Source organism: Delphinapterus leucas, chromosome 6 (assembly GCF_059928025.1).
Source record: "Delphinapterus leucas isolate spDelLeu-1000000601 "Yukka" chromosome 6, BTC_Dleu_Yukka2, whole genome shotgun sequence".
Taxonomy (NCBI): Eukaryota; Metazoa; Chordata; class Mammalia; order Artiodactyla; family Monodontidae; genus Delphinapterus; species Delphinapterus leucas.
This window is the reverse complement of record NC_143134.1, coordinates 28093168-28108399: the sequence shown is the minus strand read 5'-3', so window position 1 is coordinate 28108399 and position 15232 is coordinate 28093168. Positions and strand designations below refer to the sequence as shown.

At 36.7% G+C, this 15232-nt stretch overlaps 1 protein-coding gene across 6 annotated transcripts in view; it reads right to left on the bottom strand.

Annotated features, from left to right (window-relative positions):
- Positions 1 to 15232, bottom strand: part of AUH (AU RNA binding methylglutaconyl-CoA hydratase) — a 162537-nt gene that overhangs the window by 36330 nt on the left and 110975 nt on the right. Inside the window, exon 7 of one of the 6 annotated variants that reach the window (XM_089912909.1) lies at positions 13101 to 13123. The exons of the other annotated variants lie outside the window; for them this stretch is intronic. Coding sequence (XP_089769035.1) covers positions 13101 to 13123 — 23 coding nt within the window. The remainder of the gene's footprint in view (positions 1 to 13100; positions 13124 to 15232) is intronic. 6 annotated transcript variants of the gene reach the window in all.

Sequence of the window (15232 nt, the reverse complement as noted above, 5' to 3'; positions counted from 1 at the left end):
GAAATATAGTAATATAAGAAAGAAAAACTAAAAGCATAAATTCTTAACAATGTTGGATTTTTGACAAAGGACACCCTAGCCTAAAAGCTATAATACAAAGGACACCTGTGGGAGTTGGGAACTGCTCCAGAGGTAGTAGATATGTAGCCTAGGACACTGTCAGGACTATGGGTTAGGACACAGGAATTTCAAGAGCTGCCAGGTAAGCCTTACGTTTTGACCGCCTCTCACACAATACTAGTTATTGTCTTCATTGCTTCACATTAAAATGTAGCTATACACTTGTACACACATGTTATAATTAGCAGGCTAGCATGGCAATTTTTTGCTCATGGTCAATAGTGTAACAAAGCTCTATGTCTGTAGTGGAGAGCTCCGAGTAACTGATGAAAGAGAGAAAAATAGAAATAAGTAAAGAACGCAATACTTCTGAACACAGGCCTAGAGTTCTGTAAGAGCTCTGGTGGCTCTGGGAAGACTAAAGCCACAGTGGCTCTGTGACACAACTAAGGAGACAATATCTCACAAACCATCATGTCAATCCCCCTCTTCCTGTTACCTTACCCCTGAGGCTATTCTTTCAGCTGACTACACAAAAGCTGTTTGTTCAGTAGATTCTTTTCCCTAGCAGTAACATAAAATCAGCAATGTAACAAATATATTAATATATACTTAATGCTCCAATATCTTTTATATCTTTGCTCATGATTATGTGACAGATAAAAGTATACTTAATGACCATGTTCAAAATATGTTTATCAACCACTCTTTTTCTTAATTTTAAACAAGAAAGTTATTTAAATTTAAAAAAAAATCAGGGGTTCCTTGGGAGTTGCAGTCCCCACTAACCTCTTCTTTCAAAAAGTGGGGAAATAAAAATATTGTCTCCCTGAGAAGGTAGGCAGTATATGGCCACCCCACCACGCGGTGACCCAGGGCACCCTTCAAAATTCAACCTCCCCAATGTGCCCCACCCCCTCCTCAGGACTGGCCTAGCTCAGCCTGTCATGGTGTACAGGTTTTCTCACTCCTCTGTAAAATTGTTTTAATACCACAATCATATCAAAGCATTCTACAAAGGGACATAAAGGTTACTGTATCACTTAGCGAACATTTATTAAGTTTTTAAAGTTCTTTCTCTGCCAGGTCTGGTGTAAGGATCAGAAACAACAGGAGAACTTTCTCCTCACTGTTTCCACACACAGATGCAGTCGAATCTCCTGATAACCACCCCCCGCTCTCCCCCACTCCCCTCTCTTCCCCCCCGAGCTGCCAGATGCCTGACCCATGATTAAAGAGTATGTGATTTTAAATCACTAAAAATCTAAAAGAAAATGTTGATAGCATATTCATTATGCTTTTTTCTCTCTGGAAAACAGTATCTGTAACTTTAATCGCATTAAACAGGATACAATTTCAAGTTTCCAGTATCTAATGAATCACTGATTTTCTCCTCGATGGCAGACTGACAGTCACACCCTAAGACAAGCCTATCAGACTGTGGACTGACTGTGGACTGACTATGGACTGAGATGTGCTAACATGCCATCCAAGAGCTCTTTGTTTCCGTCAACTCAGAAAGGGATACAGATTTCAGTTCTAGAGGACTCCTAATATGATACATCAACATGTTCCTCTGGGTGAAGGCCAAGCTGTGTCTCATAAAAAGAAGAAATCACTAGTAAACAAAATGATGATTTTCCTCAGTATATGGAGAAGCTGTGAGCTCATCAATGTGTCTGCAATGACCTAAGTGAAAGGGCACTGTCCTGGGGTCTGGGGACAGGGGGTTGCAGGGTCCCCGAAGGAATGGCATTTTACTTTAGTGAATCTCAGTTTCATCATCTTTTAGCGGAAGAAGATGGATGACCCTGCTGCTGTAAATATTTTGCAAGATCAAACACATCGGCTCCTGGCCAGTCGCCCTAAGTGTAGCAGTGGTGTTCCAAGGCCCCACAGCAACAGGAAGGGTCTCGCAAAGTTTGGGGTGCACCAACACATGTGTAAGTGCTGGGCTCTCAGCCAAAACATGAAAATGAGTTCTTCTAATTCCATCTCCAGAACAGAACTTTCTCCTCCTCTCATAGGTCCTTCTATAATGCAGAGGCTGCCAAGGTGTCATGCTTTTTGGAGTATGAATACTCATAGATATACTCATGTTGGATCTTTACTACTTACAAAGTAGCTGGGTTTCTGAGAGGAGTCACTGGAGAATGGGAAATACAAGTCAGTCACTGGCTGATCGTGTATTCACTATAAAAGCCAGAAGCTGTGGTTTCCACTGATATAAGCTCCCAATGAGCCTGTAAAAGAAAAAGGAAAAGGGAGCCAAATGTCGACTGCAGGCCAGGATAGAGTCAACTTTCCCTGTGTTTCTGCTCCTCCTCAACATTCGACTTCTTCCCTGATAATCCTACAACCCCCGCATACATTCCATTCAGTAAATCTTTTGATAAATTCTTTTACTGCTCAAGCAAAGAATATTTCACACTGCCCCGCTAAGTGCCATGATTATGCAACTGTAATTGGTAAGGAGTTATATAAATATTGTCACTATTCCAGTTCCTTCAAAGTCCTCTGTGCTCTTACTTAAATGGTTCTCTGATGGCTAGGGGCTATTTCCCTATCTCTTCTGTGTCTCTGATGGCCACAAAGACTGGGCAGCTGTCCTCGCTGGTCCGATGGGCTGCAGGAGCACAAAGGATAGAGGACACCTGAGGTACCAAGGAGGTTACATACTGGAAATAAAAAGCAAAAGAATACTTGAAGTCAACATTATCAGGAATAAGATACCACTGGATATGGATATAATACATGTTTTGACTAAATTGGAACAAAGGTATCATAAAACCCTAAAGGCAAAGAAATAAAGCCATTAATATTGACCTTTTAATATGGAGGTAGCAAAACAATCTTTTACTTTTCACATTTTTACTACAGGACTATACTTTAATCACATATGGTACAGATGAATATTTAATGAGAACAGTCAAACTTTTTGTTTCTATACCAGTTTTTATTACTAGTGGTTTTTTGTTATTTATTTATTTTTTTCCTTTAAATCCACTGTACGATTTATAATTTTTAGAAGTATACCAGGGTCTATTACTCTTCAGAAAATAATTCATCATACAATTCCTTAAACAAGGTCCTTTTCATTGCTTGAAATTATTAAGTTTACAAAGACTACAACAGACCTTCAGAAATACAGAATGAAAAGCAAGCCTGTACTGAATGAACATTTCAACCTCAGATTACATGTAAGTGATTTCTTCTCCAAGAGAAATTTGGAAAAATGAATTTGGCAGGCACCCTTCTCATGTTCCACAGAATGCACACGTTAGGGCTCTCCACATGGTATAATGTGAAGCGAGCAAACTACAACTCTCAGAATCTATCAGATATTTTGATTTCAGATATTCATACTTATCAATAAATCATGACTTATACCTCCTAAAAACTAAGTCTGTAAATAATATCTTCCTCTGTATTATGTTAAGTTTATAAACACATTTCACAGAACGTCTGTCAAAGCAGAAATAAATTATGGGGTATGCTCAAAGATGCAGTAAGACCGAAATCTGTGAAATTATTATTAATGGGATGGAGATGGCCCTGTATGCCTTATCACAGTGCCTCCTCACCCAGAACAGGCATCTCTCTGCTTCAGTTGAACCAGATTCTTGTCAAGTATGGTGAGGAGTTGGCTTTCGGGACTTTGTGGTTCTTCTGTGATCCTAAATCTTGGTGCTGGAGAGCCAAGGAGGACTGCAGGCAGCAGGCAGCTTTGTAAGCTGCTTACTAAAGCAGTTTCCTTATCCCCATCCGAGCTGTGTGTGAATTAACACTCAGAACCTCTTTTCTGACCAGCCCATCAAGGTTGTCTAAATACATCACTATACACTGGATAATCTTTGTATTCCTTAAAGTTAAGTACGACAAGTAATTCTCCTGCATATAAATCACATTTTAATAGTATTAAATAAAGCATAATTCAGAGGAACAAACTATAAAGATGTAAAAATATTAGCATAAGAAAGTCAAGAAGCTAAAGAGTGAAAAGAATTATATTTCAAACTAATTAAAATGGAAATAAAACTAATGTCCTTTTTGGTATTCTTAAAGGTCCATACACAAATAAATTAGTGGAAAGGAGGTAACAAAAGAAATGTTGTTTGCCTTAAGTGCACAGGCCTATAGTAGAAACCAGACAAGAAAAAAGTGCAGAAGTGTGAAGAAGGTAATCTCTGGATGGTGTGCACACACTTATTCTGTTTACCTTAATTTCCTAGATTTTGTGATTTGGAGTTAAAATTATTAGGTACTCTAAGAGGTATAAATCAAGCGCTATGTCAGGGAGCAGGGAAAATCTTCCGGGAGGAGGGGGCAAAGGGGCTGCGCTGAGATGGGGAGCAAGGAGGGAGGTCATCCACCTGTAGCTCAACTCAAGGCCCTCCCAACAACAGGTGAGGTCTCACATGGGGCACAGATATGGGATGGGAAGGGCAAAACTGAGAAGCAAAATTCAAGTCTTCAGTGCCAGGATGAGTTTCTGCTTCCTTTGATTAAGCAATGTGAGGTACTGAAGGTTTTGGAGTAAAATTAATCTGCCAAACGTCATATGGACATAAACATACCAAAGAGAGGCTAGAATCCCAGAGACTAATTACAAAATGCTGGATTAGCTCAGGTGGCAGGTAATGGAAATCTGAATTAACAGAGCAGCAGCAGAAACAAAAATGAATTAAAAGATGGTTAATCTAAAATAGCAAATTGTTCAAGTATCTCTTCAGTTAATACAAAAAGTAAAGACCTGTCTATATTGATGACCATTTATGTGCTGTCAATGCAGTATGTTTCCACTGTGAAGATTATTTCCTGAATATCGGAGAACTTCTCTTAACTAACAACAATCCTAAATGACGGAGTGAGGTAATCAATACATTTACTAGGATCAAATATCCTTAATTAGCTATGTGACCCTGGAGAAGGTTCTAAGATTCAGTTTCCACATCTATGATACAGGAGTAATTTACCTCTTAGGCTTGATGGAGAAATATGAGACAATGGGATAATGCCTATCCCATTTGTAGATGCCACAAATGGACCTGGAATCTAGCACAAACTCAAAGGTCAACTAAATCTGATGTTTATGCAAACAGTAATGTTTCAAACTGTCACACAAAAGTTGCCGTGAGATTTTAAGTTTAGGCTTATAAAGAGTTTATATATTCTAAAAGTTCCCATTTGGGCCAAAGGTTTGGAATTTTAGACTTCTGACAGTCTTATAAATTCACTAAATGTATAAACTAATATGTATACATTTCTCAGTATCAGAGCAAACTAATTAAATGTTGGCATGCTATTAACTCTCAGAATAGTAAATACAGTCATAGTTAAACCCAGCATAAGAAGTTTCATGGTGGAAAGCGCCTAAGAGTGATAATACAAAATCCTGAGTATATCTTTTGTTATGATTTTAAAAAAAATTATTATCTTCAACTTAACTGGCCCGAAAGAGTAGTTTTTCCAGGAAGGTATGAATTATACTGACATCATGTATTTCATCTAGATCTACAGTTTACTTGCCTTTAATTTGCTGCCCAAATGTGTAATATGAGTGATGGCAGCACTACAAAAGAATGTAGTTTTTAAAAGAAAAAGCTTTACACAGCTGCTTGTAATAAAATAACAAAACCTCCCAGCAAGGGCTGATTAGATAAATATAGTAACACATGCATAAGTCCGAAACAGATCTGAGAAAAACTGTTACAGAGGACATTTCCATGACTATCCTGACAAGCAATTTTTAATGATTAAATATGCCTATGCATGTATATGTACATGTTTTGTATCTAAAAGCTATTTATAATGCTCCCTTACAGAATCATAAAGTAGAATTTCTTATTTTAAACTATCAAATGCTAACTTGATACATGTTGAAGTTATCATTTAGAAATAACCTTTATTATTTAAAACCAAAAGTATAATGTGACAACTTAGAAAATGTCCTTTTTTAATTTCCCAAAACAAGTTAACTGCTCATGAATTAAAGCACTATAAATTATGCAGCTCTATTTAAAAAATAAATGAAAGACAAGTTCTAAGATCTGGCATTTTATCTGCTGTTTTACAGAAACTAAATATAATTAAATTTAAGTAATGTCATATATACATTTTATTTCACTTTCTTCTTATTTTAGAAACAATAAGGATTGATCACTTGTAATATATGGAAGTATTTGAAATTGCTTTTGGCTAGTCTATTAAATCAGTTAGTGAGGCTTAAACTGTAAAACAAATATACATCTACCCAGACTGCAGCAATTAAGCTTATGATTTATTTAGTGGAATAAAATAACACTTCATAAAGTCCATCCTAAAATAACATTTGCTAATAAAACTATGACCAAGATTATTCTGAAATTTTACACTTCTTATAATGAGATGACAAGTGGAACTTCTATCGCTGCCCCTCCCCACTTCTGTTCCCTGACCATGTATGTGTGAGTCTATTTCTGGAATTTCTATTCTGTATGTCTGTTCTCATACCAGTATCATGCTGTCTTGATTTCTTTATAGTAAGTCTTGAAATCAGGCAGTGTAATTCAGCCAACTTTCTTCTTTGCCTTTCCATATAAATTTTAGAATCACCTTGCCATTTTATTAAAAAAAAACAAAAAAGCTGCTAGGATTTTAGCTAAGATTGACCTAAGTCTATAGATCAATTTGGGGAGAAGCGACATCAAAACAATACTGCATCTTCTGATACATGAACATGTTATGTCTCTCCATTTACTCCAGTCTTCTTTCATTTCTCTCTACCATATAGTTTTGAGTGTACAGATCTTACATATACTTTGTTAAATTTATTCCTAAATACTTCATGTTTTTTGATGCTACTATAAATGGGAGTGATTCTTAAATTTCATTTCCCAATTGTTCATTGCTAGTATATAGCACAACTGATATTTATATGTTGATCTTATATTCAGCAACTCTGCTCAATTTGATTACTAGTTCTAATAATGTTTTTGGTAAACTTCTTAGGATTCTCTCTGAACACGATCATACGGCACCTCTGAATAGAGAGTTCTTCTTTCCAATCTGTATGCCTTTTATTTCTTCTTCTTTTCTTACTGTACTGGCTAGAACCTATAAGTACAATGTTGAATAGAAGTGATGAGACTGGACATTCTTGCCTTGTTTTCATTATTTGCGGGAACGGGTTCAGCTTCTCATCATTGAATATGTTAGCTATAGGTATTTTACAAAGGCCTTTTTTCAGAATGAGGAAGTACCCTGCTATTCTAATTTACTAAGAGTTTTTTTTTTAAATAATGAATCAATATTGAATTCTATCAAATGCTTTTTCTGCAAATATTGAGATGATCACAGAATTTTTCTTTTATTCTGTTAATATGAGGAATTGTATTGTTTTATAAATCGGATTAAATTCCACTTAGTTACATTATCTTTTCTAAATTAAAAAAAATTTTAATTAATGTTTACTGACTACTGACTGAGGACTGGATCCATGTAGAACAGTCCATGTCACTTAGTTCAATATAATGTTATGCAATTTAATCAGGGTGGGTAAGTGATGAAGCTACAGTTCATACAACAAAAAAGTGGCAGAGCAGGGCGGATAGGAGGTCTTCAAGCTCCTGTAGCATTACATCAGAGTTGCTCAAGTCAGAGTCATATCCCCCTACTCCCGCACCTTTCCCCCAGCCTCTTGGCATTTCAGACACAGGAAAGCAAAAGATAGAGCAAACACAACCATAGATTCCTGACTCCGAGAAGCAGAAGTCCTTCTTCCCAGCATTCGCAGTAACATTCCTGAATGGAACATCCATCAGGGGCTTCTGTAACAGGCAGTTTACCTCCTATACCCAACTTACCTTTTTATATATTATTGGGTTTAATGTGCTAAAAATTTGTTAAGAATTTCTAAGTCTGTGTTACTATACATAGAAAAAGATGCCACCAGAAAACTACTAGAGCTAATCAATGAATTTGGTAAAGTTGCAGGATACAAAATTAATACACAGAAATCTCTTGCATTCTTATACACTAACAATGAAAGATCAGAAAGAGAAATTAGGGAAACAATCCCATTCACCACTGCAACAAAAAGAACAGAATAAACCTACCTAAGGAGGCAAAAGACCTGTATGCAGAAAAATATAAGACACTGATGAAAGAAATCAAAGATGACACAAACACATGGAGAGCTATACCATGTTCTTGTATTGGAAGAATCAATATTGTGAAAATGACTATACTACCTAAAGCAATCTACAGATTCAAGGCAATCCTTATCAAATTACCAATGGCATTTTTCACAGAATTAGAACAAAAAATTTTACTATTTGTATGGAAAAACAAAAGACCCCAAATAACCAAAGCAATCTTAAAAAAGAAAAACGGAGCTGGAGGAATCAGGCTCCCTGACTTCAGACTACACTACAAAGCTACAGTAACCAAGACAGTATGTTACTGGAACAAAAACAGAAATATAGATCAATGGAACAGTACAGAAAGCCCAGAGATAAACCCATGCACCTAAGGTCAGATAATTTATGACAAAGAAGGCATGAATATACAATGGAGAAACGACAGTCTCTTAAATAAGTGATGCTGGGAAAACCGGACAGCTACATGTAGAAGAATGAAATTAGAACATTCCCTAACACCACACACAAAAATAAACTCAAAATGGATTAAAGACCTAAATGTAAGGCCGGACACTATAAAACTCTTAGAGGAAAACATAGGCAGAAGATTCTTTGGCAGAAATCACAGCAAGATCTTTTTTGACCCACCTCCTAGAGTAATAAAAATAAAAACAAAAATAAACAAATGGGACCTAATGAAACTTAAAAGCTTTTACACAGCAAAGGAAACCATAAACAAAATGAAAAGACAACCCTCAGAATAGGAGAAAATATTTGCAAATGAAGCAACTGACAAGGGATTAATCTCCAAAATATACAAACAGCTCATGCAGCTCAATATCAAAAAAAAAACCCAGTCAAAAAACGGGCAGAAGACCTAAATAGACATTTCTCCAAAGAAGACATATAGATGGACAACAAGCACATGAAAAGCTGCTCGATATCACTAATTATTAGAGAAATACAAATCAAATACAAATGTGTCACCTCCAGTCAGAATGGCTATCATCAAAAAATCTACAAACAATAAATGCTGGAGAGGGTGCGGAGAAAAGGGAACCCTCCTACACTGTTGGTGGGAATGTAAATTGATACAGCCACTATGGAGAACGGTATGGAGCTTCCTTAAAAAACTAAAAATAGAACTACCGTATGACCCAGCAATCCCACTCCTGGGCATATACCTAGAGAAAACCATAATTCCTAAAGATACATGCACCCCAATGTTCACTGCAGCACTATTTATCACAGCCAGGACATGGAAGCAACCTAGATGTCCATCAACAGAGGAATGGATGAAGAAGATATGGTACATATATACAATGGAATATTACTCAACCATAAAAAGGAACGAAACTGGGTCATTTGTAGAGACGTGGATGGATCTAGAGACTGTCATACAGAGTGAAGTTAAGTCAGAAAAACAAGTATCGTGTAATATCGCTTATATGTGGAATCTAGAAAAATGATACAGATGAATGTATTTGCAAAACAGAAATAGAGACACATAGAGAACAAACGTAGGTATACCAAGGGGAAGGGGGGGTAGAATGAATTGGGAGACTGGGATTGACATATATACACTACTCTGTATAAAATAGATAACTAATGAGAACCTACTGTATAGCACAGGGAACTCTACTCAGTGCTCTGTGATGACCTAAACGGGAAGGAAATCTAAAAAAGAGGGGATATATATATATATGTATAGCTGTTTCACTCTGCCATACAGCAGAAACTAACACAACATTGTAAAGCAACTATACTCCAATAAAAATTAATTAAGAAAAAAAAAAAGAATTTTATGCCTGTTTTCATGAGGGATACTCGTCTATAGATCCCTTTCAATACCTTTGTTTGGTCTGGCAGGAAAGTAATGAGGGCCTCATAAAATGAGTTGGGACCTGTTCTCTCCTTCTCTATTTTCTGAAAGAACTTAGGTAGGATTGGTAATCATTCTTCAACAAATGGTCGATAGATTTCGCCAGTGAAGCCATCATGCCCAGAGTTTTCTTCATGGAAAAAATTTTCATTACAAATTTAATTTCTTTAAAAAAAAAAAAAAGTAGAGGTATTCAGATTTTCTATTTCTTCTAGTGATAGTTTTGGTGTGTTTCCTGGTATAAAGTTGCTTATAATATTCTTATAATCTTTTAATATCTGTAGGATTTGTAGGGATGACCTATCTTTTAATCCTGATATTGGTAATTTGTGTCTTCCTTTTTTTGTTTCTTGATTATCAGATTAGCTAGCAGTGTTACTGGCTTTTGGTTTTACTGATTTTTCTCTGTTGTTTGCACAAAGTCTTTTTCACTAATTTCCTCTCTTTATTAGAAGTTCAGTTCACTGATTCTAGATCTTTCTTTTTGCTTTCTAATATAAGCTTTTAAAACTGTATTTTCTCTCTAAGCATTGCGTTAGCTACATCTCACAAAATTTAATGTTGTTTTCATTTTCTTTAAGTTCAAACTATTTTCTGATTTTCTCTTGTGATTTCTTCTTTGATCCATGGATTTACTTCATATTCTTTTAATTTCCAAGCATCTAGAGGCTTTTCTCATATTTTTCAGTTACTGATTTCTAATTTAACTCTGTTGAGGTCAGAAAATATAGCCTGTATTATTTCAATCCTTTAAAATTTATTTTATGGTCCACGTTTCTGTCTATTTTGATGAATATTCCATGTACAACTTTAAAAAAGGATGTGAATTTTAGAATTGTTGGGTGGAGTACTCCGAAAAGAACAATTAGGCCAAGCTGTTTCATAGCATAGTTCAAGTTTTCTATATACTCACTGATTTTCTTTCCATTTGCTTCATTAATTATGGAATCTCCAGCTAAAAATAGTGGGTTTCTTTACTCTCCTTTCTGTTTTGAGGATTTCCGCTTCAATTATTTTGAAGTTCTGTTATTATAAAATGTCCCTCTTTGTCACTAGTAAGATTTTTCACTCTGCAAACTATTAATATAGCTATTCCAGCTTTCTTATCTATTGTTAGCATATATCTTCTTCCATTCTTTTAGTTTTAACCTATCTGTATCTTTATAGTTAAAGCATGGTTCTTATAAACAGCATATAATTGAATCTCACTTTTTTAACCAATCTGTTTTTAATGACAATATAAAGAAAATTTTACATTTAATGTAAGTATCAATATGGTTAGGTTTAAATTTACCACCTTGATATTTGCTTTCTATTTTTCTCATCTGACCTTTATTACCTGTTCTTATCTTCAAGATTGAGCATTTTAGTATTCCATTCTATCTTCAGTACTAGTTTATTAACATTTAATTTTTTTTTAAGTGGGTGGTAGCCTTTCTCAAGTAGGGTTTTGTGAGAGAACAAAGCTAACAGGAAGTGACATGAGTGAGTGTTTTTAAATGTCCCAACGACAGTACACTGCTCTTAGATGCAGAGGATAGAGGTTAATTCATTATGTACAATACACTTTTCTCTGCCCTTCCACAACTCACCTTGGGTCAACTATACTTTTCCTTTAACGAAATAAAGACTGTACATTCGTATCTTGAAGTAAACAGTAACCAAACCTTCTTTACCACAGATTGGTTCTAAAAGTTGAAAATCAACAACCAGCATCTACATTATGATGTATAAATATTATTTAATGTCAGGCCAAGAGGTCAGCTAAAATTACACTTCATTCTTTATAAATCCAATGTCATGATCTCCTGACCACGCCAAGAAATTTAAAAAATTCTAGTTTTAAAATTAAATAGACCCATTTTTCTCAGTGATTGCTTAAAAGCATGGCCTTTCCTCCCATATTTAGGCCACAAGAGGAGTTTTACCCGGGGTTTCTAATTGTTTTCTTTCTGGGAGGGTTGATTTGGTGGGGGCAGGAGAAGGGAGGCAGTGACAGAGGTTATCCCCAAGCTATCAATCCTTGCTTTCCCTCATGTGTCTTATACTCCTCTAATTTGTAATGGTTGTTGTCTGGACCTATTTTATTGCCATTATTTGTGGATTTGCTTTGATGCCCAATTAGGTTGATTCCTCTATTTCCTGAAGGCCAAGTTATTTCTTAATAAGGGTACTTGGGAAGCTAATTTTTCTAGTCCTTGTACATCTGAAAATGTCTTTATTCTGCTGTTACAACTGAATGGTAGTTTGTCAGGTACAGAATTTGGGGTTAAAAGTGTGTTTGCCTTTGGATTTTGTCGGCAATACTTACAGCATCCAGTGTTGAGACTGATAAAACGTTGATGTGAGTTTGACACTTCTTCATACTTGGACAATCTGTTTTTCTTCCTCTCTGAAAATTTTTACAATCCTCTCTTAATCCTTGAAGCACTGAAACTTCACAAACATATACCCATGGGTGACTTGTTTTCATTAATTGTGCTGGCTCTCAATGGGTCCCTTTAATTTAAAGACGTGTCTTTTCTGCCTCTGGGATTATCTTCCCTTCCTTTTTTGATAATTTCCTCCCCTCTTTTTCCTTTTTTCTTACTTCTATTAAGCCAAATGTCAAACCTCAAAGATTAATTTCCCATGCATCTCTTCTTACATTTTTTTGGTCTTTGCTCTACATTTTGGAAGATTACTTCAACTTTATTTTCTTAGATTTTCATTTCAGCAATCCTTTTTAAAAATAAATACATAAATCTAATAGCCCTTTCTTGTAATATCATTGCTTGTGTATCACCTGCTTCCTTAAGGCTCCATTTTTTTTCCTTTCAAATTTTCCTCATAAACCCAATGACCCTTTGGTTGTCTGTTCACTCAAGATGGAAATACAGGAAGATGGGAACTGCTCTCCTCTTCTCTGTCAGTTGGTCTATTTTTTTCTTTTAGAAAGGCTTCTTCGCTAATTGGAAATTCTAACTCTATGCTTAACCAGGATAGGCAGGCTTTACTTGATGTGAACAGAAAAGAACCTGACCTGCTGAGCAGAAAACCCCCCAAAATACGGAGAGCTTTACTGTGGTAAAATCCTTATCAGAAGTCTTAGTTTTCTGAATTTAGTTTCATATCTGAAGCAGAATCAGTTTTTGCCTCTTTTGCCTAATAGTACATGCCAGCTGTTTTAAGTGTGTGTGTGCACGCGCGTGTGAACGTGTGCATGTGAGCGTGTGCACTGTGCATTGGGAGAGTGGGGCAGGGGACTGATCTGTACTACAATTTAACAAACAGCCCTTCAATTGTATGCTGTTTGTGGAAATCTCCTATCTAAGTTACAACCTCTGAAACAGCTGCTGACTATCAGCCCCTCTGGGATTCCCTTAGAAAGACTGCCTTCCACTTCTTTGGAGGCACCCCTGTAGTACATCTAGGTTAGAGTTTTTCAATCTGTCTCATCTCCTACATTACAAAAAAGTTGTTAAAATCTCTTGTTTGTTGATGACCCCTCTCTCTCTGCTTTGCTATTTATTGGTTAATGATTAAACGTTTTTTTCTCTTTTACAGTCTGTGCTTTCATATTGATGAGGCCTTAAAACGGGCAGATGGCAAATGATAGTGCTCAGTGCCTAGTCTACCTTCTTGACCAGAAGGCTTAAACATTTCTAAGCTTATGTGGAAAGTTATACTCACATACAAAAGTAGAGACACCAGCATAATGAAATGCCATGCACTGATGACTAACTTTCAAGGATAGTTTAAGCAAGCAAAATTTGACCACTTGCAGCTTCTATAATAATAAATTTCTGTTGAGCAAAGTCCTCTGTGACTGGCCTATATGGATAAGAATTACACAATATCTAAAAACCATTTTGAAGAATGAGTTTGTCATATAATTTGATTTTGTAACCAGGGCAAGAGTTCCTTACAATATCTGCTACACAGGATTTCACAGAATAATTGCCCAGAAGGGGACATAGGCCCCACAGAGTCAATCCTCTTCTTTTTCTTTTTTTTAATAAATTTATTTACTTATTTATTTTTGGCTATGTTGGGTCTTCATTGCTGCACGCGGGCTTTCTCTAGTTGCGGCGAGTGGGGGCTACTCTTTGTTGCAGTGCGCGGGCTTCTCATTGCGGTGGCTTCTCTTGTTGCAGAGCACGGGCTCTAGGCGCGCGGGCTTCAGTAGTTGTCGCATGTGGGCTCTAGAGCGCAGGCTCAGTAGTTGTGGTGCACGGGCTTAGTTGCTCTGCAGCATGTGGGATCTTCCCGGACCAGGGCTTGAACCCATGTCCCCTGCACTGGCAGGAGTATTCTTAACCATTGCGCCACCAGGGAAGTCCCAATCCTTTTCTTTAACAAGTAAGAGGAACCCAAGAGTTGGGTATGTGTGCTATGTCTGGGGACACGCAAGTCACAGGCTGGGGCAACCCCATCTTGCCCACAATTAATAGAACAGGAAGGACCCCCTCCCTCTTCTTAACATCTTATTCATAGGTAACTTAAAAGGTATATCTAGTTTCATATATTGTATAGGCTAAACTGCAAACTTTACATAAAACTGTAAAATAAAATGAGATTTTAGAGAAACTATGAGCATGTGACAGACTGGGAGCCCTGAGTGCATGTGTTCCCTTTTAGGTCCACTTTGGTGGGAAGTTTTAGAAGCAAAAGCTAGTCAGGAGTAAAACCAGCTCTCCAGCATCACGACGCAGGTCTCTTTAGTATCAGTCCAGATAGCAGAAAAGGAAGTGCCCCCCTAACCCACTGTTGTATCACTAAGACCCAGAGTTAGCAATGCATGTGCTACAAAGGTACCCCAGCTTCCAAATGTAAAACTCCATGGAACAACTAGCATTTGCATGGCACTTCGCAGTGTACAAAGCAAAGGTAAAAAGGTAACAAATATAATAAGCCTTACAACAGCTTTGTAATAGAGATTTATCATCACTCTCATTCACAAAGAAAGAAAAGCTCAGAGATCTAAGTAACCTGCCATAATTAATAACCTGCCACACAATTAGTAAATGACTTAACCCAGTCTCCTTTAACTCCAAACCTTCACAACGTAGAACATAGCCTCTCTTTCCCTTGACTGTTCACCTGCTCCCTTTTCGTGGTGTCTGGTTCTTGTTTAATGGCTGTAATAGCCAAGTAGAATAATCTGAGGTTTTCAGATGTATATTTTCAG